This window comes from Chelonoidis abingdonii, chromosome 17 (assembly GCF_003597395.2).
Source record: "Chelonoidis abingdonii isolate Lonesome George chromosome 17, CheloAbing_2.0, whole genome shotgun sequence".
NCBI lineage: Eukaryota > Metazoa > Chordata > Testudines > Testudinidae > Chelonoidis > Chelonoidis abingdonii.
The window spans coordinates 1,405,388-1,433,339 of NC_133785.1; the positions used below are offsets into that span (position 1 = coordinate 1,405,388).

Below are 27,952 nucleotides of genomic sequence, written 5' to 3' on the forward strand. Positions count from 1 at the left end.
CTGTAGGTTCAAACACAGTGTCTGGCGTGGTTCAGGAATAGCTCCTCAGTTTCCCCCCCCCCCACCACGTGAAAGAAAAGGGAAAGAAATCATTTCTTGACTTCTTTCAATGTCACCCTATGTGTACTGAATGCTGCTGGTAGACGCGATGCTGCAGCAGTGAAGAGCAGTATCCGCTCCTCTCCCCCTCCCCGGTGGTAGACGGTACAATATGACTGTAATATCCAATCGTTGCCATCAGCCGTGCCAATGCTCCTGGCTGGCCTCAGGTGAGGCTGGCCGGGGCGCCTGGGTAAAAATGGGTTCACTCCCAGTAGATGGTACAGAACGGCTGGTAAACTGTCTTCATCATAGCAACTGGGGCTGAGCTTATCATCAGTCCCCTCCCTTTCCTGTGTAAAGAAAAGATTCCATACTGCCTGGACTGTCATAGCCCCGGGAGGCTGCCTCCCCCTCATTTTATCTCACTAACAAGTCTCCTGTTTCTTATTCCTGCATTCTTTATAACTTCATGACACAAATGGTTTGGGGGGGGACACTGCCACGGTAGCCCAGGAAGGTTGGGGGAGGAGGGAAGCAACGGGTGGGGTTGTTGCAGGGGCACCCCCTGTGAATACTGACACGGAGCAGCTGTGCTCTCTGATACACTGGTCCTCTAATACACTTGCCCCTTATTCTAGGCAGGACTGACTCTATTTTTAGAAACCATAAGGGAGGGATTGACTCAGTCCCAAGTGAGTCAATCCCAATTTTGCTTTTGCGTTGCGCCCCCGGCCGATTTCAGCCAGGGGCACTCATGATAGCAGCGGACAGTACAGAGGGGGAGAGATAACCGTCATCTCATTGCCAGTTTTCTCCTGGCAGTAGACGGTACAAGAATACGACCGGTAACCATCTCTGCTATCATTGCAAAAGCAAGTGAATGCTGCTGTGTAGCGCTGGAGTATCGCCTCTCTCTCCGGCATCCAGTACACATACGGTGCCGGAAAAAAAAAAAGCTGAAAGGCTCCATTGGTTGCCGTGCTATGGCGTCTGCCAGGGCAATCCAGGGAAAAACGGCGCGAAAGGATTGTCAGCTGATGTTTTCCCGAGGAAGGAACGTTAGCCTCGGACCATGGCTGCACAACGCCGAATTACTGTGCCTAGTGTGGCCGCATGAAATCGAATTTATAATATCAGTTTTATAAAACCGATTTTAGCTAATTCGATATTATCCCATAGTGTAGACGTGGCCTCAGATTGGGTTAGGACCTGCTGTGGGCATAGTGCTAATCACTCCTTTTTAAGGGGGCTGGGAAGGAATTTTTCCCGCACCACCAGATTGCCTTTGGTGGAGTGAGTTTTTTTCACCTTCCTCAGAGCTGGTGTCAGGGAGGACCTTTTCTGGTAAGAAGAAAAGGTGGTAGACTATATATCGCAATTTATTTTGTATGTGTGGGGCGGATGTCCAGTGCAGGTACTCCATAGAGAAGGCATCCAGTGACCAGATAAATAGCCTGGTAAAGGACTTAAAAGGAGGTGCTGAATAAAGGAACAGAACAGGGAAGGTGGCTTGGGGACACTTATGATTGGTACGGCAGGGAGCCAATCAAACCCCATTCTTATAGCTTACCTTAACCATTCTACAAAGAGAGCGGGTGGTAAGAGCCAAGCTATGGGTTGGCTGAGGGGAACCTGGATGGAAAATGAAGAGGGGCTTGTGCGGGTAATGATTTGAATAAACATGTATTTGCCTGCACTGTACACTTATCTGCTGGGTAAACCCAGGCAACTATATAATAAAGTTGTGGCCTGATTAAAATCCATATCAAGTGTCTCCTGTCCTTTTGGCATAGCCAGACAATTATTATGTATACGTAGTGCTTTAAAGAGCTTAGTGCTTGTCTAAGAAAGCTTAGAAAGGCACAAATGGGTACAGTACGATACCCAAAGATAGTGCAGTGTATTGTAATTCTGACCTGTACGGCCCACCACCTGTAGGGGTGAGAAAATAGTTTAGTGTCTCTCTGCTCTTGGCTCAGACAGTCCTTGGCTACCATGCTGACATTTCAAACGGGGATGCAAGATATGGTGGTGAGTCAGTGACATAGTTCTCAGCAGGAGTATCTACTCTATTTTGCCTTTTCCTCGCCCTTCATTCGATTCAGCCTCCTCTTTCTTGAGCACTTAGCATGTGTTAATGACAAGAAAGCATAGCCTCAGTTAAAGTTCCAATGTAAAATGCCACATATTTCATCATAAAAAAGATCTAAATAGGCAGTAGAGCACTAGATACCAGTTAATTTTCCTGTAATATCCTTTGTTGTTCTGCAAATCAGCAAAGTAACATTTGCAGTTCTGTATTTTCATCAGTAGGTTGGGTTAGCAAATTGTACAGTTGTTACTACAAAATAGCAGGAGTTGCCTGTGGTGAGACATCACGAGTTTCGTAGTGTGTCCCTGATGGGGAAGGCCAGATTTTCAAAATGACCTCACCCTCATGTATGAATCTGACACTGACACACACACACACACACGCTCATTCTTGCGTACATGTGTCTTTGCATGCACAGAAACCCCACATTTTCCCATGCAAGCTTTGTTTATAGATACAAATCAGCGAGCTAGTTGTTTAGCTATCCAAACTTTGCATATAAATTTAGAGAAGCGGGGATTTTGCCTGTCCAAAAAATCCTAGCACAAAAACTGCAGGTGGAGATTTAGAAGCCACTTTGCAGCAACTGTCCTTGATCTGAGCTTGCGGCAAACAAAGAGAGGTTGTTAGAAAAGAAATTCACTATTGTGTGTTACAATGGTACAAAATGGTAAATGAAATAGCTGCTACCTTGGAGACACTGGGAATGATCACAGCTGCCCACCTTTAGCCAATCTCACTGGTGCTTTTGCCATTTACAGTACTGTAAGATTAATCCTTGGTTACCCAGTGCTTACAGCCAGCTGCATTCTAATACCTACATCTGCAATTTTTGGTCCAGATGTTGGCAAATGATGTTCTTCCCCCCTCTTAAAATTCAGAGATAATGTGAAGTTTGCAGTACTTGCAAACAAACGCCAACATGACCAAATGGCAAGGGGAGACTGACTGATTTTCCCAAGGCCCACACTCCCGCTCCAAAGTTGGCAGCATGCAGACCCAGATGGGAGCCTTTACAAATAATATGGATACAGTGCCAGATACTCTTACCAAAAGGAAAGTCTCTAAGCCAGAAAATCAAAGTAAATGGATTTATCTTTTAATTTTAATCTAATGGATGATGAACTGGAAAGCATGGAAGAAATATCTGATATATGGAAAAAGCTGGAGATACATGTCATCAGTGATCTCTGCAGTCAAAACAACTGTATGTAAGCATGGAATATGATGGAGAGGAGAATCAAACATCTTGAGCAAGACACACACGTCTTGAGGACATGCTTTATGAACCTGACTGACTTGTATTTAACAAATCCTTATCCATTAAGTATTAAATATGAAATGGGACCTAGTATATTTTTAGTGCAGAAATATCCAATAGACTTGCACCACAATACAGAATATGGTAATTTAAAATATGACCGGAGATGTGCTCTGAATTGCAGCTCAAAAGGAGGAGGACTTAATAAGAGAGTGAAATAAATTGTTGGTATTTCTCAATTTGACTCCAGCAGCAAAATGGAAGAGAAAAGAACATAATGTTATAAAAATGTATTTATAATTGATGGATGTCATCTTTCCAGCACAACTCCAAGTGATTTATCCAAATGAAATCTTTCTATTCAGGGATGTGACCTGTGGATCAAAGAGGAATAGAAAGTACAATGTGATTTGAAAAGTTGCAGAGAAGGACTGTTTATAACTGAGAATCTTTTAAACTCTCAGTTACAATTTCTGTTGATTATAAATACAACCTACAGAGTAAAGCCAATAAACTCTGTCTTGTTTGTTTTTATGTCAGGAAAGTGTGAGTAACTTGTTCTTCCTGGGCTTTGTATCACCCATACTGCTAACACAGTAACAACATGTATGATTTCTATAGGCAGCAGCCAAATAACTTTACAGTGAATCTTGTTGATTTCATTTCACGGTTCAGTTTTAATGATTGTTAACTAACTGAATGAATCGTCAGGCCTCTCGTTATTAAAACCGTTTGCCCCTTGCAAATGACGTATGGATGTTCTGTATTCAGGAGCTCATATCCTTAAAGATGTTGGTTGAATTGAAATTAATCCACTGAAGTCAATAGGAATTGCAGATGCGTAGCACTTTGCAGGAGATGTCACAAGTTATTTATAGTACAATCATGCCTATTTTCTGCTGCTTCTCCTGTGGGTACTCAGGCCACAAAAGAGTAGCATGGACATGGTAAAGCTGCGCAGAATGATTGATTCAGTACTAGCAAATGATGTTTAAATGTCCCAAGGGTGTAACCCATACCGGAAAATACAGGGCAAGGATGTTGTGATCATTATAGCCTGTTACCTTAAATTACAAGGTGGAGTGAATCATCTATGATCTGTATGCTAGCTGTTAACTGTAAGAATATATAAGTGTGTGACTTATCTTACTTCAGCCTTTAAGGATTGAGCCTTGTGGTTCAATGTAGCCTACTATTTGCAAATTCCTTTGGGAGTCTCCTGAATGAAAGGTGCTGTTATACATGCACTGTCTTAATAATAAGAGGACAGCAATTATCTGTAGAAAGTAACACTGTGATAGTCATGATGGCTCCCTGAAAATAAAGAGAACCTGCAATTATCATGGGAATAAATCTTTAACATATAAATGTAGAATGTCATTGATTTGTTAAAATTTGAACAATGAAAACATTCCTCTTTTAAACTCTTAAAGCAGCAATTTCATTATTGATACATCATGCCTTGGAGCAAAATTATGCACTGGAATGTGGAAACGCTGGGTCCCTGACGAACCTGTAGATTGATTTTAAGCTCCTATTTTCTGCAGGCAAAACTGCTCCAAATTCTAGTCAAAAAAATATTCCTAATCTTTATTAAAGCATAGGCATTATTTGGGATGTGTGAAGAGCCTTTGTTTAATTTTCATGACTGTTGCCACCACTCTGCTGCTTTTCTTGGAGCATAAGATAAAGTCAATGTAAATCATTACTTTCTGACAAATGTTATGCTGTGCTATTGGAATTGTTTAATGCATGTTTATAGAAGCATGAGATCTGAAGCTATGTAGTTTCATGTTTGCTCTCTCACTATTTTATCTCTGATCCTGCTACCACTGAGTCAACACCACACCTCCCATAAGGCAGGATCAACCCTTAGATAAAACATACAGCAAAAGTAGCTTTCATAAGGAAAGGCCTCAATTCAAAGACTATTAAATCAATGGACATTATCTCATTGATATCAACAGGCTTTGGATCAGGCCTCAACAAGAGGTTACAGTAGAAGCACTTCTGAATTCTGTTTCGATCTTATGTCTTACAGATTAATAGAGAAGCTGATTCTGGGATTTTTGATTGGCTCACAAACCATTCCAGCATTGTTTTATTTGACCAAACTCTTAGCTCCCTAGTTGGGTAATTAGGAGCCGCAAAGCTGCTGTCCACGTGGACTGGTGCTGACATTTCTCGTCCACCTGCTAGAGCCTCTCCAGCTAAACCCAGAGACATGGCAACAAATGGAACAAAAGTTGCAGATGGACAAATCTCCACTGAACTTAGTGATGCTTCAATCACCAATGACAAGCCTAAAACCTTGGTAGTGAAAGTACAGAAGAAGAAAACAGATACTCCAGACCGAGACAACTGGAAAGGAAGATTTGACTTTCTTATGTCCTGTGTGGGTTATGCCATTGGCTTGGGGAATGTGTGGCGATTTCCATATCTTTGTGGCAAAAATGGTGGAGGTACACATTTTATTTTATGTTTGTAGCCTGCAGTATATATTTAGACTAGACCTCCCCACAACATGTTTATTTTAACATTAAAGTGTAAGTTGCTGCTAATCTTTTTCCACCTATAAAAATAAGAAAATTGTTTGCTTGGTGTGGCAGGGAGGGTGCCATCAAGGAATTGGTTATAGCTCCTTGATTCTCAGGGTGGATTTCAATACTGTGGGGCCTGTGGAGGTCAGAGCAGCCTGGGGGCTGGCAACTTTAAATAGCCATAGCTGGGGCACATTACAGTACTGCCTCCTCACCCATTACATCTGGAATGAATTTGTGGGGAGATGTTGTGAGAGCTGGCTACACCAGCTGTGAGCTTCCCCATTGCAGAGTAATTCTCATCTGGCCAGATCCAGCTACTTTCCTTCCCCTTTGTGCCACCTGAACTATTTTAAAAGCAAGCATTCCAAATGATATCAGGTAAAGTCCTTTTCTCCATGACTTTCTACCTCTTAGGGCTACTAGTTGTTCAGAAAGGCATTCATGAATGTTAGCTATTTTGAATAATCAAAATAAAAATGATACCATGAAAAAAATCTGCGGTATAATAAGTATGGAAGTATCGGACTTTCATAAAAATGTAGATTTAAGATAACTTTTCCCTGTAACAGACCACTTGCTGTATTCCTTTTAGGAGCATTCCTGATTCCATATTTCCTTACTTTAATTTTTGCTGGAGTTCCGCTATTTCTTTTGGAATGTTCCCTTGGTCAGTTCACATCTATAGGAGGCCTCGGAGTCTGGAAGCTTGCTCCAATGTTTAAAGGTAAAATATGAGATTTGTATTAACATCTACTGTTCTGATACTTCTAGGTCACAGAAGCTGTTCAATGCACTTACAGAGCAGATACAATGTTCCTTCATTTTTACTTTGCTCATTTTTTTTAAAGAAACATCTGATTTTTTGAAGTGGGGCTGAAACTTTCAAAGTCATCTAAAGGATTTAGACACTCAGATTCCATTAAAATTAATAGAAGTTGGGCACCTGAATTTCTTGAGTAGTTCTGAAAATCTCAGAATAAATGTTTTACTTAGTCTTATAAATTTATATTTCTGATAGAATATAGAATAGTAAAGATTGTTTTGAATAGTTCTATGTGGAGCAGGTGTAAAACATAATGGTTTCAGTTCAAAACAGTGTCAATCAATCTCCTTTTATCCTGGTTCATATGGGTTTTCAGCCCCTCTTATTTATTAATATTAATATTTGTATTACAATAATGCCTAGAGGACCCAATAGAATAACTTTAAGTTTGAACTTCAGAGCAAAACTTAGTTCAAACGTCTTAGTTTTTCCTGCTTTGAGATGCCAACAGTGAGAAACCATGAGTTTTGTCTTGGTTGTAAATGAAACCACAGCACCCAGAGCTAGGGCTTTGGGTTAGCAGTGAAACCTGAGATGAAACAAGTTTCAAATATGTATTCAAAAGTTAGTTCTGCTCCGCACTACAGTACACATTTTAGCTTTCCTGCATTGCTATCTGTGTGTGTGACTTTCCCCATTGAATGCAGACCATGCTATACTTACTCCCATCTTGTCCCACCCTTGTCTGGATTACTGCAATAGGACTACACCTGGAGAGCATCTTGGAAAATTTAGGTGATGCAGGTTACAGCTTACATAATGGTGTTTCCCACAGACAACACATTACATCTGTGCTCTATAGTGTACACCAGATCTTCTCCAGGCACAATTCAAAGTACTGACTTTGATTGGCAAAGTCTTTTATGGTTTGGGTCCCACGTACCTCTGAGATCAGCTTGAATACCATACAGTCCCTCGAGGGGTTCCCGTGGGAAGCTGAGGGTGGGGCATTCTCAGTTGATAGCCCACAATTCTGCTCTCTGTCTTTAGTCCAACACAGCCTGAGTTTGCTGGCTGCTGGAGGATAATTATTCTATATCCACAGGCATTTTCTGAGGGACCAGGGTTGAGGTGTGGTGACTGACCTGAGGAAGCAGCATGGTAGAGTGTGGGTTTGTGGGTTGGGAGCTTTTCATATGTATTGAAACATAGTACTGCACAAAAAACTAGGCCTCAGTTTTCAATAGTACCCACTCATTTTGGGTGCCAACTAGAGACATCTAGGAGATGTTTGTTTTTGTTATTTTCAGAAGTGCTAAGCACCACAACTCCAGTGGAAGTCAATAGAAGCTGCAAGGTCCCGTTTATAATGTCACAAAATCAGAGATCAGGTATCTCAATTTGGGTACCCAAAACATGAATCACCTAAAATTAGTGTCCACTTGTTATAATGTTACTTCTAGAGTTTCAACCGGGTACATGATCAATAAATCAATACGATGTAATTGTTCTGTATATGTTGTTTCCCCTTCCAACTGCCACCATTTGTATTAGTGCCGATGTTGTTAAAAACATTGCGAAGAATAGTAGAAAAATCTCTAATATTCACTTTGTTTTGTTTTGTTTTCCTGCAGGTGTGGGGTTAGCAGCTGCCGTCCTGTCCTTTTGGCTAAATATTTACTACATTGTGATTATTTCTTGGGCCATATATTATCTATATAATTCATTTACTACTGTAAGTGTGTGTGTACTTTTGTTTTAATAGAAGAATCAAAAACTTGTTGCTGAAAGCTGCTTAATCCAATCCACCTCCTTGTAAACACCACTGTAGATTTAAAAAATATTTTTTTGAGAACTAAATTGAACAGAACCTCTTATATTTAAGTAGAGAAAGTTTAAAAACTATAAACAAAGCACACAAAAACTCCCTTTTCCCCAACAAAAATTTAGAATGAAAAAATGTATTCACGTTTTTTCATTCAAAAAAATTACAGAATGAAACTCAGTGAAAATTTCATTTGGATTCAGTTTTTCTAAAAGCCCAAAATTACCAAAATGTGAGAATTTCAGATTTTTTCTCTCTATTTTCAATCATGATTGCATGGAATGAATGAGGTTTCGATTCCTTGGACACCCACCACTTTTTTTCTCTTCCTTTTTCTCCTTTTATATTCTATAACTTCTCAAAGCTTCTCTAATTTTGGAAAAGTTAGAGTGGCAATGTTGCATTTTTCCTTTTCCCACTCTGTAACTTTTCCAGTGTTAACAAAGTTTTGAAAAGATACAGTGGAAAAAGTGATGTAGGAAAAAAAACTTTGGACATTATTCACTTTGTTGCACTTAGTGGGAAAAAGAAGGAAGACAGAAAAACGGAGGGAGAAGGACATTCAAAATGTTTTTGGTTTTCAAAAACTGAAACAAAACAAATTTCAGTTTCAAAGAAGTTTTTATTTCATTTAAGAATTTCCCCTTAAAAGATCAAAAGTGTTGTCAAAAGACATTTTCATGCAAAATAGTATGTTCAAGGAAACCTTATTTTTCATCATAAAAATACTTCAGTTGAAAAATTTAAATGAGCTCTAAAGTTGAGTATTGTTTTTTTCAACAAGCAATATAACTAAAATAAAGGTCTATTATAACGAACTACAGTGAGCACATTGAAATTTTGGACTTATTAATTTCATATTTATTATTCATAATGTATTAAGCACCATTGCTGTACAACTGGACCCACTCATGCAGTTTTTATGAAGTTCTTTCCCAGTCAAAACTCCTATTAAAATGAATGAGAGTTTTGCCTGAGGGCAACACACTTCTTGTAGAGGTCAGTCTAAATCAATCTTCATTCTCTTCCACTATATGCTGAATTGAATTTCATGGAAACTTAAGTGGTATTCCACCCATATGTATGATCTATACATTGTATGAGATGCCTTCCATTTAGCTCTCATCAGAGCAAGCATAGATAAAACAGATCTGATCTTGTGTTCCTTATTTATCAAGATGCTCCATCCTTCTCCTCCAAAGAGAAAGAAAAACAAATGACAATGTAGCACTTGGTGAGCATAGAACAACTCCTCTTCTTTTGAAACATTTTTCTCTATGCTGCCATAGAATCATTAGGGTTGGAAGAGACCTCAGTAGATCATCTAGTCCAACCCCTTGCTCAAAGCAGGACCAATCCCCAAATGGCTCCCTCAAGGACTGAACTCACAACCCTGGGTTTAGCAGGCCAGTGCTCAAACCACTGAGCTATCCCTCCTCTCCATATTGTTAGAGGCCTAGATTCTCTGGGCTGGCCAAGCTCTGTTCATCAGAAGACCATGGATGGGAGAGGACAAAGATAGCTTTTCTGCATCTTTGATGTTCCCTAATCTTAAGATTGGTTCAGTTCCCCTCAGTGCATTTTAGAGCAGCCTCAAGCCAATTTGTAACAGCGTCAAGGCAGTTTGTAAATTAAGGAGGTCAGTTAAGGCAGCTGTATGACTAATTTATGCCAATGAAGTATCTGAAAGGGGCCATGGTAGAGCCAAGAATCTGGCTCAGTTTGTTGATGATGTTTTGTTGTTCAGTATTGTGCATGCCACAATGGAAATTCAGCTTCCATTAGTTTCTTTTGACTTGGCTTTTCTAAGGAAACTTCACTTTGCTTCTCATTATTTTCGATAGTTCGTATTTAAGAAACTTTTGTTTTCTATAAATTTAAAAAAATGGGTAGAAAAAAAATTTGGTAAAGCCACTTTCAAAATGCATTAAATTGAAATGAATACATACTCCATCAGAACTTGCATCTTGTTTCTGGACAAGCTCCTTAGTTAGAGACTTAAGGTGTTTTTATGATTCATAGATTTAAAGCCAGAAGGGACAATTATGGTCATCTAGTCTGAGCTTCTGTACAACGCAGGCCATAGAACTTCATTCAGTAATTTCTGCATAAACTCATAATGTCTGTTTCAGCTTTAACATATCTTTTAGTCTTGATTTAAAGATTGAAAGTGACAGAGAGTCCACCATGTTCCTAAGTGAGTTGTTCCAATGGTCAGTTACTCTCACAGCTAAAAAAAAGAGTTGGGCCTTATTATTAGTCTGAATTTGTGTAGCTTCAGCTTCCAACCACTGGATCTTCTTATGCTTTTCTCTGCTACATCTAATATCAGAAATGTCTTCCCCATGTAGGTACTTGTAGACCATGATCAAGTTACCTCTAAACCTTCTCTTGGATAAACTAAATAAAATGAGGTTCTTGAGTGTCTCACTATGAGGAGGCATATTTTCCAGACCTTGAATAATTCTTGCAGCTCTTTGTTGAACCCTTTCCAGTTTTTCAATATTATTTTTTAAATGGGAACTTCAGAACTGGACACAATATTTCAGTAATGGCCTCACTAATGCTGTATACATAGATAATACCATCTCTTTACTCTTACTTGAAATTCCTCCTCTTATGTATCCAGAGATTGTGTTTGCTCTCTTACCTACAGCATTGCACTGGAAGCTATTGTCCAGTTGGCTATCTACCATTACCCCCAAGTACTTTTCAGTGTCACTCCATTTCAAAATATTGTCTCCCATCTTGTAAGTATGACACAAGTTCTTTGTTGCAAGATATATAACTGCATTTAGCTGTATTAAAGTGCACATTGTTCAAACAAAAGTGTACTTGACCAAACAGTCCAGGTCAGTATGTGTAACTGAACTGTCCTTATCATTGTTTCCTCTCCACCATTTTTTGTGTTATCTGCAAATGTTACTAGAGATGCTTTTATATTTTTTTCCAGATTATTGGTAAAGATATTGAATAGCACTGAGTCAAAAGCAGGTTCCTGTAGAATCCCACTAGAAACACCCCTTAGGATAATTCCCCATTTATTTATACAGTAATTACTTTGAGATATATCAGCTAACCCAGGGGTTCTCAAACTGGGGGTCGGGACCCCTCAGAGGGTCATGAGGTTATTACACGGGGGGTCACGAGCTGTCAGCCTCCACCCCAAACCCTGCTTTGCCTCCACCATTTATAATGGTGTTAAATATATAAAAAGTGTTTTTAATGTATTGGGGGGGAGTCACACTCAGAGGCTTGCTATGTGAAAGGGGTCACCAGCACAAATGTTTCAGAACCATTGAGATAACCAGTTACTGAGCCATTTAATTTGCACTATGCTGGTTTTGCATAGTGCTGATATTTTTTATGGGACTAAGTCAAATGCTTCACAAAAGTCTAAGTCTGTTAAGACAATACAGCAGCCTTAATAAAGCAAAACTGTAATCTCAAAAAGGCATCAAATCTGTTTGTTGACCGTCCTTTATTTCTTTATTGCTTGCATCCCATATCAGTCTTTTCATGATCTTTCCTGGCATTTATATCAGCCAACTAGCCTATAATATCCTAGGTCATCCCATTCATCTTTTAAAATATTGGTGAAACATGAAGTTTTTTCCAGTCCTCTGGAACTTTCCCAGTGTTCCAAGATATATTAACAATCAATTTTAGTGATTCAGGGAGCCCCTCAGCCAATTCTTTTAATAGTCATGGGTGTCCTGTTGATTTAAAAAGATTTGATTTTAATAGTTTCTGTTTAACATCCTTATGAGTTACTAATGGAATAGAAAGTATTTCCTTATCGCTGTAAGACAGTGGTTCTCAAACTTTTGTACTGGTGACCCCTTTCACATAGCAAGCTTCTGAGTGTGACCCCCTAACAAATTAAAAACACTTTTTTATATATTTAACACCATTATAAATGCTGGAAGCAAAGCAGGGTTTGGGGTGGAGGCTGACAGCTTGCGACCTCCCATGTAATAACCTCGTGACCCCCTGAGGGGTCCCGACCCCCAGTTTGAGAATCCCTGCTGTAAGATGTGAATACATCATCCTGCTTCTTTACAAATACAGAACATAAATATTTATTGAAAACTTCTGCTTTTTTCACTCATGATTGACAATTTTACCATCCTTATCTAATATTGAACAAATATAATATTGATCTGGGAAGCTACTAGGGAAATGTATAAAACATTCCATTTGCAAATACTTGAAGGATGAAGGAGTGATCACTAGCAGCCAGCATGGATTTGATAAGAACAAATCATACCAAACGAGCTGGATTTCCTTCTTTGACAAGGTAACTGGTTTGGTGATAGGGGGAATGCAGTGGACATAATATACCTGGACTTTAGCAAGACTTTTGACACAGTCCCACATGACATTTTCATAAGTAAGCTGAAGAAATGAGGGCTCAGCAGAACTACCATTAAGTGGATATATAATTGGTTATACAGCCACAAAGAAAGAGTAACTATTAATGGAATGATGTCAGATTGGAGGGAGGTCTCAAGTGGGGTTCCACAGAGATCTGTTCTGGGTCCAGTGTTGTTTAACATCTTTATTAATGACCTAGATGTAGGAATAGAGAGCATACTGATCAAATTTGCAAATGGCGCAAAGCTAGGGGAGGTTGAAAACATTTTAGAGTATAGCACTAAAGTTGAAAGGTATCTTGATAAATTGGAGAGCTAGGCTCTAAACAACAAAATTAAATTCAACAAAGGCAAACGTAAGGTGCTACACTTAGGGAAGATAAACCAAATGCACAAATATAGAATGTGGGATAACTGGCTTGGCAGCAGCACCGCTGAGAAGGATCTGGAAGTTGTGGTGGATCACAACGTCAACATGAATCAACAATGCAATGCTTGTTGTAAAAAAAATCAAATGCAATTTTGGGTTGCAGTAACAGAGGCATAGCATGCAAGTCACAGGTGGTGATAGTACCACTCTACTTGGTGCTGGTTAGGCCTCAACTGGAGTACTGTGTCCAATTTTGGTCACCGCTGTATAAAAAGGACATAGAGAAACTGGAAAGGATCTAGAGGTGAGTGACAAGTATGATCAAAAGGATGGAATGCAAGCCATATGAGCAAAGGCTGGAGGAACAGGGTGTCATTAGTTTGGAAAAGAGGAGATTAAAGGGGGACCCAATAGCAATCTTAAAATACTTGAGAGGCTGCCATTAGAAAGATGGAGAACATTTGTTCTCTCTTGCCACAGAGGGCAGGACAAGAGGCAATGGGTTCAAATTATAAAATAGCGGATTTAGATTAAATCTCAGGAAAAACTTCCTAACTGTAAAACCAATAGGACAATGGAACAGACTGCCTAGGGAAGTCATGGAAGTTCCTTCACTAGAGGTTTTCAAAAAGAGGCTGGATAGCCATCTGTCTTGGATGGTTTAGACACAACAAATCCTTCATCTTGGCCACTACAGGACCCTTAAATTCCCTTCTAACCCTATGGTTCTATGAGACTATGATTCAATACCAATATTAGGATGTTGTTAGTTGATGATACATTTAAAGAATTTCTTCCTATTTTCCTTAACCTTACTGGCCATAGATTTTTTGTCATCGATACCTTTCAGCTTTCTTAAACATTTTCTTAAAGCATTCTTAAACAATTTCCAAGTATCACTCACACTTTTATTTTTTCCTCCCACTCATTTTTGCTCAAGATTCCTTTCAGCTCTGGGAAATTGGCCCTCTTAAAGAACCAAATTTGTTTGTTTGTGACTCCGATTTGCACATAACATTTTCTGGATTTTGCATAACATGTTCTTCATGAAACAAAGTTGTTGGTAGTCTGGTATATGCTAGGAGCGTAGGATTGGAGTCTAAATTAGAGTACTTTGACTTTCAATTCCCATGAAGTCTCTGATAAACTTACTCTGTGTGCTGTAATATGTGCAGTAGTCTGCAATAATACATAAAATCATTGGCTTCCAGAAGTATGGCTATCAACAGGGTATATATTTAATTGACATCAGTGTTGTTCAAAATTACTTGCACAGATATTCAGTCACTGGATTCTGTTTTTTATCAAAACATCAATTCTTAAAGTAAGAAACACTGTTGTATAAAATGCCACTGGAAAATAGCACTTGTAGTTCAAGTTCCTGTAAACATCTCTCCTCCTCAGTCTGAGAGGAAAACTGAAACCTTTGGATATGATGTGCTCAACAATCGTCACATTTCATTACCTTTGATTTAATAAAGACTCCTGAGCTCCTCTCCAGAGCAGCCATAGCTTAAAGAACTGTCAATACACTCTCACATTTTGAGAGGCATAGCTGATTCTGAAACATTTTTGCCTGATATGGTGAAGAAAGGAGGAAACATTTTCACATTTGATTCATATGATAGAGAAGAAGTTAAATAACTTTTATGGCAGACGTTCCCCCCTGGGACATACGTGCAGTGCAGAACTCAACCTACATTAGTTTTCGAGTCAGCTGTCATTCCTAGTCAGAGGATATACCTGAGGTAATATTTACTTGTAAAACATTGTTAGTAGCTTGACTCATATTTTTTCTTTTTAAATAGACTCTTCCTTGGAGACACTGTGGAAATGCATGGAACACAGAGCGCTGTTTCTCCAACTACAGTATAACAAATACCACCAACATGACAAGTGCTGTGGTTGAATTTTGGGAGTAAGCTGAGCAGAATCTTTCTATCCATCATTTGTGTGCATATGCATAGTTCAGCTTGTTATAATACATATACATACTCACTCCAGGATAAGCAGTTGTCAAATGTGCCATTCTTTTTGCTGATTCTAGACGCAACATGCACCAAATGACAGATGGACTGGAAAAGCCAGGGCAAATCCGATGGCCATTAGCGATTACACTGGCAATTGCCTGGATTCTAGTGTATTTTTGCATCTGGAAGGGGGTAGGCTGGACAGGAAAGGTAAGATTTAGAACTGTTGTAAGTGCTCTTAAATTAAAACTGTGCCTATTTTGCTCAACCAAGTATTCTGAAAATGCGTAAGGCAAGATGTACTAGGGACAGCCATCTTTCTGGAAAATGCCTGTGAGATATTGAATGCTGCCTTACTACAGAGTTTAAATTCTTCCATTTTTTTCACCCTGGATTTCTTTGTAAAGCATTTTGTAACAGTGTATAAAGGGTTTTGATAATTACTCCAAAAATTACTTGATAATTACTAAAAATAAGAGACAGCAAGAGAGAGACCAGATGGATGAGGGAATATCTTTTGTAGCATCAACTTCTATTGGTGGAAGGGGCAAGCTTTCAAGCTTCACAGAGCATTTCCTTAGGTCTGGAGAAAGCTATTATAGTCTCCAAGCTAAATACAAGATGGGACAGATAGTTCTGCATAAGGGGTTCACACATGTTGTAGAACTCCACTTAAAATGAAGTGGGCAATTACCCATTCATCTCCTGGAACCAACACAGCTACAACAGCACAGCAAACAATGACTAAAAATGTCCATACAAAAATAATGAAAAGCTTCATGAAAAATGGGTCAATTTAAAACCATGTAAAATGGATGTAGATGTGATGTACACCTCCCTGCACCACAGTGGGTGAATCTGGCCCAATATGTTTAGTAATGTACCTGTACCTGTCACATGTACTTTGCACAAAATCCTGTGTGTAAGAAGAAATTCACAACTTCATACTTTGGATCAACAAGTAAGTCCCTGCTTAATGAAGCAGCTCTATGTGTGTGGAGGTGTGGGGGGAAAGGTTATAGTTTAAGGACTTAATTCTTAGCTACCCTAAGGCTTCTTTGTACCACAATGGCAGTATAGAGGGGAGCAGGTTGGTTACATCCAGTTTGAGGCCCCTTTACCTTGCATGGGCAGGTTAAAACAGCCTTTGAATAAATGAGAATCAGGCCAAAGAAACTGAAACGTGCAACAGTTTGGATATTATCATTCAGGGTCTTTTGTGACCATCAATACTTATAAATCCTATATTAGACAATTAAGTGTTTATGTTAAACCATAAATCTGCCACTAGGACATATGCTTTCCAATACTCCTGTATTCTCATTACTATATTACCTATATTGTGAATATCCGCTGGTGATAGTAATATAATTGCAGTGTATTTACCAAAAACTACATTCACTGTACATTAACTACATGCATTTGAAATGTAGCTACAGTATAATTCTAAGCCCTGACCTTTATGCAGCTGCACACTAGGCTGGAAAGGGTACAAAGAGCCTTTCCCCCTTGCACAGCCCTTGCTGGGCCCAGACAAAATTGCTGTCATGCTGCAGGGAAGATAAGGACTACTCCTTTCCTACTTCCCTGGGGATGGCCTGGGACTGGGAACAGCATTTAGCATAGACCCTTGGGCTTCACTGTGTTTTTTGTTGTGCCCACTACTCCTTCTGTGATTAAAAAAACACCTCCCCAAATTAGCAAGTCCTGGGAAAAAATGCCATGGAGATATGTGCTGCTGCAGCTCATTGTCTGTAGCAGCAGCTGCAGTTTACTGCTGGGTTGGAGTGCAGGATTCTACACCATCAGTCCCCACATAGGACATTGGCCTTTGTGCAGGGGACCAGGATTTGGCACACGAACAAGATATAAAACACTATCATTCAGCAGCAAAATACAGATAATTGAAATTTAGTGACTGTTGAGTGCACATCTGCTCCCTTGGATCTTGGAGTCATCACAGATGGTTCTCTGAAGACATCAACGCAGTGTGCAGAGGCAGTCAAAAAAGCAAACAGGATGTTAGGAATCTTTAAAAAGGGGATAGAGAATAAGACGGAGAATATATTATTGCCCTTATATAAATCGATGGTATGCCCACACCTTGAATACTGTGTACAGATGTAGTCTCTCCATCTCAAAAAAGATATACTGGCACTAGCAAAGGTTCAGAGAACGGCAACTAAAATGATTAGGGGTTTGGAACGGGTCCCATATGAGGAGATATTAAAGAGGCTAAGACTTTTCAGCTTGGAAAAGAGGAGACTAAGGGGGGATATGATAGAGGTATATAAAATCATGAATGATGTGAAGAAAGTAGATAAGGAAAAAGTTATTTACTTATTCCCATAATACAAGAACTAGGGGTCACCAAATGAAATTAATGGATAGCAGGCTTAAAACAAATAAAAGGAAGTTCTTCTTCACACAGCGCACAGTCAAGTTGTGGAACTCCTTGCCTGAGGAGGTTGTGAAGGCTAGGACTATAACAACATTTAAAAGAGAACTGGATAAATTCATGGAGGTTAAGTCAATTAATGGCTATTAGCCACAGGGCTGGCGCTTCCATTTAGGTGACTTAGGCGGTTGCCTGGGGCACCAGGATTTGGGAGGGTGGCATTTTGCTGCCCTCGGCGGCAATTCGGCGGCGGGGGGTCCTTCCACGCTCCGGGTCTTCGGCGGCAATTCTGCGGTGCGTCCTTCACTCGCTCTGGGACCCGGTGCCAAAGTGCCCTGAAGACCGGGAGTGCAGAAGGACACCCCTGCTGCAGAATTGCCACCAACGACTGGGAGCGCGGAAGGACCCCCGCCTAGGCGCCAAAAACCCTGGCGCCACTCCTGATTAGCCAGGATGGGTGAGGAATGGTGTCCCTTGCCTCTGTTTGTCAGAGAGTGGAGATGAATGGTAGGAGAGAGATCACTTATGTTCCCTTCATATAGACTGAAGACAACATTCAGATGATTTGGCACTTATCTGAAGAGAGAACTAAGACTATGTCTACACTACTGCAGTAAATCAACCTAAGTTATGCAACTCCAGCTACGTTTTTCACATAGCTTAGGTCAACTTACTCCCATGTCTACACAGCGCTGGGTCAATGGGAGACACTCTCCCATTGACTTACCTTACTCCTCTTGTTCAGGGTGGAATACCAGGGTTGACCAGAGAGTGCTCTGCCAGTTTAGAGGGTCTTCACTAGACCCACTAAACCAACCCCTGGTGCATCAATCATTGGAAAATCGATCCGGCGGTAGTGTAGACATAGCCATAGTGTAGCTGTCAGATTCAGACTCCACTCTAGTGATGTTACCATACGGCACTTAAGTGAACTTTGCACATAAATTTTGATGTGGGCAGTTGAAGGCCTTCTTCTCACTGGTCAATAAGAGCCATGCGCCACTTTCAGGTTAAGCTGATAGTTGGACTTAGCCTGTTCAAAAGAATGACTGCCATCCAGAATTTGCCTTCTCCTCCTCCTTTCATACTTTCCAAGAAGGCAGCCAATCTGTTTTTGTGTCCTGACTTCACAACGGCCTATCCCAGGGCTTTTGGAAGCCAGATGATGTCAAGAACCAAAGCAGGGCAATTCTGTCACCAACAAATGTCTTCCACCTCTCCCCTCTCCCTGATGTAGGAGCAGATCCCTGCTAGCAGGGATAGAGCTCATGGGACGGGAAGAACAGAGCCATATGGTGCTCTCCTCCAGGCTGAGCTCTGCATGGCAGTGCTGGTGCTCACACTGCCAGCAGTGAGAACAAGAGAAGTGTGAACCAGTGCCTTGGGGCAGCCCTGACCTCTCCCCAGCCTCTGGCCCTAAGAGCAGGTGGCAGAGCAGTTGCAGGGGGTCTTATTTACATTTGGTGAGTAGAGGATTCTGGATCTGGTATGTGGGAATAAAGAGCAATATGCCATCACTTCCCCCACCAAATTTGACCCTTGCCCAGTATTCCAGATTGAAAAACAAATCTGGGTTCCTTTCACTGTACTCTTGTGAAGCAAGTAGCTAAAGCTACTGAAAGTTAATGTAAAGAGCCCATTCTAACTCCATGCTCACAATTCCTTGTTTCTTTCTGTTAGGTGGTATATTTCTCTGCTACTTATCCATACGTGATGCTGGTTATCCTGTTCTTCCGTGGAGTGACACTGCCTGGGGCAAAGGAAGGCATTTTATTCTATATCACTCCTAACTTCAGTAAGCTTTCTGATTCTGAGGTAAATATTTGATTCTTGTAAACCAAAGTCCCATGCTAATTGCTCATCATTAACAGAGTATCTAAGCAGCTATCAAAGTGTACATCTACACATAGTAAAAAAAAAAAAAAATTGCTTTCTGCAATTAGGTCTGGCTGGATGCTGCCACACAGATTTTTTTCTCCTATGGTTTGGGTCTTGGTTCACTGATTGCTCTTGGAAGTTACAACCCTTTCCACAACAACGTTTACAGGTAAACATATTGTTGTTTGTATTATAGTAGGATTTAGACATCCCTACTGAGATCAGGGCCGCACTGTGCTGGGGGCTGTACAAATGTGTAGCAAGAAACATTTCTGGATCCTAAAATCAAATTATCTAAATAGAAAAGACCAATGTAGTAGTATCCCCATTTTACTAATAGGGAACTGAGGCCCAGAGAAATTGTGACTTGTCCAAGGTCACAGAGAAAGTACGTCAAAGAATTGAATCCAGAAGTGCTGAATCCCCAGTCAAGTGCCTTAAACATAAGACTATCATCCTTCCTCTCAATCAGAATAATAGAAAGTACTGGAAGGTAACCAGTATTACTTTATTTGTTAGTCTAATGCACCTCTTCCTTTGTTTCAGGGATTCCATCATAGTGTGTTGCATAAATTCATGCACAAGTATGTTTGCTGGCTTTGTCATCTTCTCCATTGTTGGATTCATGGCTAATGTCACAAAGAGGCCTCTTGCAGATGTTGCAGCATCAGGTAGGCAACCTATTTCTTTAAGCAATTCAGTCGCATCCATTAGTCTGTTTACAGCAATATATATTTTATCCAGTAATTCCATTTAATTATTTGTTCACACTTAAGATAGTCCAAGAAAGGTTTTACGGCTTGCTGGAGCACAAGACTCCCATGCTGCTTTGCAGTTAAGATAAAGATGTCTAATGAAGAATGGAATTTCATTCTGTAGTAACCCTTAACATATTTTGAATTGTATTTTTACAACGTACTGACTCCAAGATGTGTAACGGATTAAGTTATCCAGTAAAGGGCATGTGAAAGGACAAACTAGAAGGTGTTGAGACAGGTGGAAAGTTGCAATGAAACGGGGAACTTTGGAAATACCTGTTGAGTTTTTGCTTAGTTTGATTTCAGTGAACTAAAACTAAAAGTGAAGGTCAGTTGAAATGTCCATGTTTCCACCTGGTTTGGAGCTAAACCATGAATCATCCCACATTCACTCAGAAAACTTCTGATATTGAGAAAGTTTCCACGAACTTACTCTGAGTTCTGAGCTTCCAACAAAATCAGGCTAGTTTCACCATCTTTGTTCCAAACGGTTGCACAACCTGTGTCTACCAAAAGAGGCAATAGCCAGGGGCCAGAATCAGGGCTGTCCTTAGGATTTATAGGGCCCTATGCAGTATTATTAAACTGGTGCCCCTATGCCCGATGGCAGCCCGGGCTTGCATGTGTATTTTAGATCAGGGTGGTCTTTTGAAGGATTTATTTAAAAAACTATATGTCTGAAGATCCAAGCATTTAAGATTAAAGATGAATACTCAGATTGTGCATCTAAAAATCTATGCAAGGATTTTTCAGAGATGTGATTTTATAATCTTCAGCAACACACTAATTAAATATTTTTAAAGCAAATTTTAAACTAAGGTCGTGTAGACTAACATGTTCTGAGAAAAGTAAATATTACAGTAATGCACAACAGTTTTTGTCAGTAAATTCAGAAACTGACAGTATATACCTGGGGATGGCAAATGCTTGTTAAATGGCTTCATTACCACTTGAATGGCTCTTTAACAGTTTCAGTGTTGTGCTAATAGGTCTGGCAGGTGGCAAGGCTATTTCACTTCTAAGTACTAGATCCCCTCTGGAGGAAAACTCACCAGGCTGCAACAGGCAGCTGTGTTGGGAGCTTGTGGGAAGGGTCAGAACAGAGATAGGAACTGGTGTGAGGGTGGACACTAAGACTGAATATTGACAAATTATTGATCACAATTGATTATCAACATATTTAATATTTCCCGTTAGGCCCTTCAGCTCCTAGTTAACTCAGTTGCACCTTACATACACATACACATACAGAGAGAGAGAGAAGTTAAGAGGAAAATTGTGCCCTATTCTTTGTGTAAATAAGAATTCCACATGCATTTTTTGTCCACTCGCAAAAAAAAAAAAAAAAAAAAAGAGAGCCCCTACCAAAGCAAAAAAAAAAGGGCCGCCCAGACTGTGCCATCCCAAGAATGGACAGAATGCCACCCCTTAGCATGTGCTGCTTCCTCTGCTGGTTCATGAAGCCAGCCCTGAATATAGGGCCCTACAGCAGTGAACACTGAACAGGATGACTGCCTAACTGAGTCGCTTACTAGCAAACCCAGCTCTTAGGGCACCTACAAAGGATCCAGCTTGTGCTAAGGAGAATGGATGACAGGGACTGCTACTTACAGGAGACAATATTAACAAATGGGGACACGTTCAGCCAGTCTGGTGTTTAACTGGGTGTTAAACAGGTGTGAAAATCTGAGCACCAGCCCTTTGCTGTGGTGGGTCCCAAAGTAGAATAAATACAGATGAAATGCAGTGACTATCAGTTCTGTTTGTCTGTTTTTACTCATTCATTCATTATTTCATTGTCCGACTTTCCAATATGGTCATTACTTTTTCCTTATTGACTTATTTTCTAGGGACATGACCCTGTGCCTCTCCAAGACAATGGCAAAACTTCTGTTAGCAATGGGAGCAGGATTTGGCCCCTTATCAGGACATTTGTTTTATTAGGACAGTAAGCTGGGTTTCCTGGTTAGCAGGAATCTGCTGTATTTTGCTTGAAATTCACTGACTTGACCTCAAGTGAAAAAGCTTAGCTTACTAGAGCTGATGCTTGCCAAAACTCAGTTGCCATGCCAGGTATCCATACAGCTACACAGCAGCTGTAACCTCATGGAGGAATATGCTGATAACTGTAAGTCACTGGCTGAGGGACACCAGAGTAGTGTGTCTTACCATGTTCTTATGAATAACCCAATTTTAAAATACCGTCTGGTCTTCTAATGAATAGAACTTGAATCCCAAGAACATTAACTGTCTTAAGTAGAATATAGGTGCAGAGAGTTAGCCAGAAACCTGTAAGGACATGTAAAATTCCCATTCGATGGCTGGGAAAGTCAATGGTGTGAGAAATAAGCTTCTTGAGTTGTGTACTTGATTTCTGTATGACAGCATAAAGATTTCTCGTGGCACCTGTGAACAGTTGCCAACAATTCCAAACCTGGGTGCCAAACATTAGGTTCCTAAATGCATTCTAAGGCACCTGAGGCTCAGATCCACAAAGGTCCTTAGGCACTTAAGTCCCCATTTTAGGCTCTACTGTGGTCCACAAAAGTTCTGCTAGGCTGCCACCGAACACTGTAGGTACCTAAACTCACTTGGTGCCTATGTGTTTGCAGTAAAACTTCCCTCCTGCCTTTAGGCAACTGCACTGCTGCCTCGTTTAGACATCCAGTCTCCTGTCTCATGTCTAAGTCCCAGAGCAATCCACAGAGCAGGGGAAGACAGGCATTTGTCTGCCTAGCTCATGTGCAGGGCCTGATCTGATACTTACACTCAGTCACTGCCTACTGGATCAGGTCCCATTCAAATTCAGGCCAGAGGTGGTGGTGGCCGTACTCTGCTTATAACTGTTGCGCAGTGGTTAGAGCACTGTCTTAGGATGTGGGAGACTCAGGTTTAATTCCCTCCGCTATCTGAGGAGGTGAGAGGATTTGAACAGGGGTGTGTTTCTCAGGCGAGTGCTCTGCCCATTGTGCTAAGAGGGGCTCCCTCAGTCTCTCCTGTTGAAGCTGTTCCACTGTGGATAAATACTTAAATTGTCCTTGGGCCAGAGAGAGAGAGAGCAAGCATTGCTCTTAAGCCTGGTGGTTGGGGCACCCACCTTGGAAGACCCAGGATCCAGTCCCCGCCACTCCAATATCTTTTTCCATCAGAATCCTCGGCTCAGTGGTTAAAGCATTCTGTTAGGGGTGTGGGAGACCTCTGTTCAAATCCTTTCTTCCCCTCAGGCAGAGGAGGGAACTGAACCTTGGTCTCCCACATCTCAAGTGAGTCCTATTAATACTATGCTAAAGGTTCTAAGGTTGGCAGCAGCACCACTATCACCTCCAACTCTTGGCAAGATCTTGTGGGCTCTTCCTTACAATGTGAGATGAGCAGAAAGGAAACAGAAACAGCGAGAATGTTTTCAGTGTGGGTCATTCTCTCTTTACAGTTTGGTTCTTACATTTTTTAAATAACAGACAAATATCAGAATGACCCACAATTACAGAATAGTTATGAGAACAGTACAGTTATGGGGAAATTATTAAATGACCTTCCTGAATTTAAAAAAAACCCACTTTCAACCCAGTTTACAAAAAAGCACTCTGTGTTAAGTAAAACACAGTTAATGTGCTAAGAGATCATGAGTGGGCTAGTAATGTTTATTTTGTGTCATAATTATGTTTGGTTTTTTTCCCCAAAATACTACTTTACCCAGTGATGTTTGGACAGTGGAGAGAGAATTAAGACAGAAGTGGACTAGTTCAGAGAGCTGTATTGGTTTCTAATCTTGAAGCAAACTCTCCTAATGTTGATACAGGACTTAATATACATTGTACTTGTTTTCGATTTTATTTGTCAATATTTTTTTCTTCCACATATTCAGAGCTTCACATCTCTTTGATTCTGAAAAAATAATATGCAGTATCATGAATCTATGATATGGCTGTCTTTGAACTTAGATTTTAATCAATATTATCAGCAGCTGCTCTTGTAAAGAGCCTTTCTGTAGAATCAGAGAGCACATGACTCTCTGCTCTGTATAGTGCTGTAATGCTACTTTTCTCAGCAATGTTGGTATAACAGAATATGCAAATAGTAATGAAAAATAACAGCCAGATGGTATTCCCTAGATTTCACAAACAGGAGATAGGCTACATAAATTGGGAAAGGCATCTTATGACATTTGCTATGGCTCTGGCTTTTGGAATACTATGTATATTTCATTTGACAATTACACTACAGATGCTGTGCAACAGCCAGATCTGGTTTGGCAGTTCCATATTCCTGCTGGGATTTGATTTTGGAAGCAGACTCTGTTTTGCTTATCAACTCATGAAGCAACACTGCAAAAATGTGGTTCATATCCTGCTATTTATAATATAATCAGAGTGTGATTTGGAGTAAGCTGTGAATAATGTTTGTTCCCTTTTGTTAGGTGTAGAGCATCATTACTGTTAGAAAGGAGCTTGGGTCCACATGTGGATTTCATACATTGTATATTATGTGCACATTAGTTCAAGGGTGTTTGGAGCTGGGATTTTTGATCTGGTCCAGAGATAGGAACCAGTTCCCAAATTTGGATGCAGATCCTAGTTCAGAATCCACAACCCAAAATTATGGAGCAATGCAGATCTGCTATATTCAGTTGGGCCCACCTCTAATATTCTTTTTAAGCATGTAGGCTTGATAATACATGACATCTTTTCTGACGGGGTTGCAAGCTGCAATCTGAAATATTTAGTCTTTGAGTTCTGATATATTTATTCCTGACATCATTTTCTTTAAATGCTCCAATTTAATTTTGTAAAAAGTAGTACGAAGCAAGACAGTTTTAAAGACACTACCATCACAACCTCTGCTCTGTTTCATTGGTGCATATGAACACAGCAAAAGCAAGGGCATATTTCTCTTTCTGGAATTTTTGCCATGTGGGAGGCGTTCCAATCATATTTAATAATGCTGATCAGCAAAGGTCAAAGTATATGCAATGAGGATATTGGAAGGTAAGCATCTTGGAAGATGATAACATTCAGATATCTAATGTTGTTTGCTGCTTTGCTGTTCCAAAAGCTACAATATGTCCCTAGCAGTTATCACAGATGTACTTATTTTCTGTGAAAACTGAATAAAGATTATATTAAATTTACAGTTAACAACTAGGATATCCACTTTAGGAAGAGGCACTCCAATTTTATTTCTATGATTACTTTAGACTACTATGAGTTTCGCCATCAGCATACCAACAGTTAGTTCCCAGTGTGCTGAGACAACAAAAACACACTCTTTCCTTTTATAATAAGGGTCATTTTCCCCCTTCACCTTCCACCCTTGTGCTTCATAGTAAAAAGACCATGAATACTGGGACCATTGCTGTTCTATGTATTCATAAATGATCTGGACAAAGGAGTGAACAGTGACATGGCAAAATTTGTGGTTGACACAAAATGACTCAAGATATTTAAGTCCAAAGCTGAAAGCAAAATATTACAGAAGGATCTCCCTAAACTAAGTGACTGGGCAACAAAATGGCAGCTGAAATTCAGTGCTGAAAAGTGCAAAGTAATGCACATTGGAAACAATAATCACAACGACACATACAAAATGGTGGGATCTAAATTAGCTGTTACAACTCAAGAAGGAGATCTTTGAATCATTTGGATAGTTCCCTAAATACATCTGCTCAATGTACAGCATCAGTCAAAAAAGCAAACAGAGTGTTAGGAACCATTAGGAAAGGAATAGATAATAAAACAGAAAATATCATAATGCCACTATATAAATCCACAGTACACCCACATCTTGAATACTGTGTGCAGTTCTGGTTGCCTCATCTTAAAAATATATATATTAGAATTGGAAAAGGTACAGAGAAGAAAAGAAGAAGGGCCATGGAACACATTCCATACGAAGAGAGATTAAAAAGACTGCGACCGTTCATCTTAGAAAAGTGACGTTTAAGGGGGGACATGGTAGAGGTCGATAAAATCATGAATGGTTTGGAGAAAGTGAATAGCGAAATGCTACTTACCACTTCATATAACACAAGAACTAGTCTTCACCAGATGAAATTAATAGGCAGAAGGTTTAAAACTAACAAAAGGAAGTACTTCTTCACATAGTGTGAAGTCATCATGTGAAACTCGTTGTCAGGGGATGTTGTGAACTGAGTTCAAACAATAATTAGAGAAATTCATGGAGGATAGGTCCATCAGTGGCTATTATCCAGATGGCCAGGAATGCAACCTCATGCTCTGGGTATCCTAAAACCTCCACCTGCCAGAAGCTGGTGCTGGATGACAGGCTGGATCATTCAAAATTGCCCTGTTCTGTTCATTCTCTCTGAAGCATCTGGCCCTGACCACTGTCAGAAGACGCTTCTTATGTTAGAGTAATGTATATTGCAATAGAAATCATCCCATGGAATAGCAAATGGTCCTATTCTAAATATTGGAAAGTGAATCTGCATCTCTATTAGAGCTATCTTTGATAGTCCTTTTATCTATTCTGCATATATCAGAGGGGAATTGTCTCCACATTTCCTAAGAACTGTTCTGGCTGTAGTTACAGCTATCACCAACTGTTTGAGTGTAGGTAAAAGGCAGAGATAATTCACCAAGGAGCCTGAAGATGCAAATTCTGTCCCAGGAAGGCAAGCATATTTGCAGTATTGAAACTCACAAAGGCAGCCTTTTAGGAGCAGCATTTTGAACTACTTCTAATTTACAACATTTGAATCGGAGATACCCCTCACTTCTTTCCGTATAGCAGAGTGTATTTTCTCTCTCTTATTTCCCTGATATAGCTATCCCACCCCAACTTGCACCTCATTAGTCTTCAGACTGGCAAACAAACCAAAAACACAAGTGCTATAGAGTGCAAATACCTTCACCATCCTGTTGCATTGTATCAAGGCTAAAATAAAGATATACAGTTAATAACCCATCTCTTGTTTCTGTTACCAGGTCCTGGACTGGCATTTTTAGCTTATCCAGAAGCCGTGACACAGTTACCTATCTCTCCATTGTGGGCAATTCTATTCTTCTCCATGTTGCTTATGCTTGGAATTGATAGCCAGGTAATGTTGCTTACTGTTGATTCTTTTAAAAATACTTTATTATCTGTAATATGTATGGTATGATATGACAAACAGTATGCAGTGTTGTTGTAGCCATGTTGGTGCCAGGATATTAGAGAGGCAAGGTGAGTGAGGTAAATATCTTTTAATGGTGATTCACCTTGTCTTTCTAATGACAGACAGTATCTCTTTCTGTTCTTTTCACACTGTAAGCTATCGTTGAGTACAGGACCACTTCTAGTCCAATGGGTGGAAAGCTGGGGGAGGGGACCTAAGGGTTTGGGATATTCTGAAGGCCAGCAACTGGTACTGAGCCACTTTCCTTTCCACAGGAACTGCTAGTTCCAAACCTCAGAGTCAACGGCTACAACAAAAGTAGGTACAGTATGCAGGATATGTACTCTGCAAACAAAAGGGCCTCCCCCTTAATTATTAACAATTTTATATTGTTAATTATATACATTTCTGAGGTGTCCATCACTGAGGCAATATTTGGACATAATTTAAAGGTTTAGATGCAACAAGTATTTCCTGACAAAGGAATTATATACGCTATGGCTCCCTGCAGTGCCTGACTTAACAGCTAAACTGATAGCTGGAAACGTCTAGCTAGTAAACC

General features: G+C 40.1%; 1 protein-coding gene across 5 annotated transcripts in view; it reads left to right on the forward strand.

The window, feature by feature from the left end:
- SLC6A1 (solute carrier family 6 member 1) overlaps positions 1–27,952 on the forward strand; it is a 121,254-nt gene that overhangs the window by 71,391 nt on the left and 21,911 nt on the right. For all 5 annotated transcript variants that reach the window (XM_032771514.2, XM_032771530.2, XM_032771548.2 and 2 more), the window contains 9 exons: positions 5,437–5,857; positions 6,531–6,662; positions 8,336–8,436; positions 15,081–15,190; positions 15,320–15,452; positions 19,321–19,455; positions 19,584–19,687; positions 20,065–20,189; positions 27,221–27,333. In XM_032771514.2, the coding sequence (XP_032627405.1) occupies positions 5,620–5,857; positions 6,531–6,662; positions 8,336–8,436; positions 15,081–15,190; positions 15,320–15,452; positions 19,321–19,455; positions 19,584–19,687; positions 20,065–20,189; positions 27,221–27,333 (1,191 nt within the window). In that variant the 5' untranslated portion in view covers positions 5,437–5,619. The remainder of the gene's footprint in view (positions 1–5,436; positions 5,858–6,530; positions 6,663–8,335; positions 8,437–15,080; positions 15,191–15,319; positions 15,453–19,320; positions 19,456–19,583; positions 19,688–20,064; positions 20,190–27,220; positions 27,334–27,952) is intronic.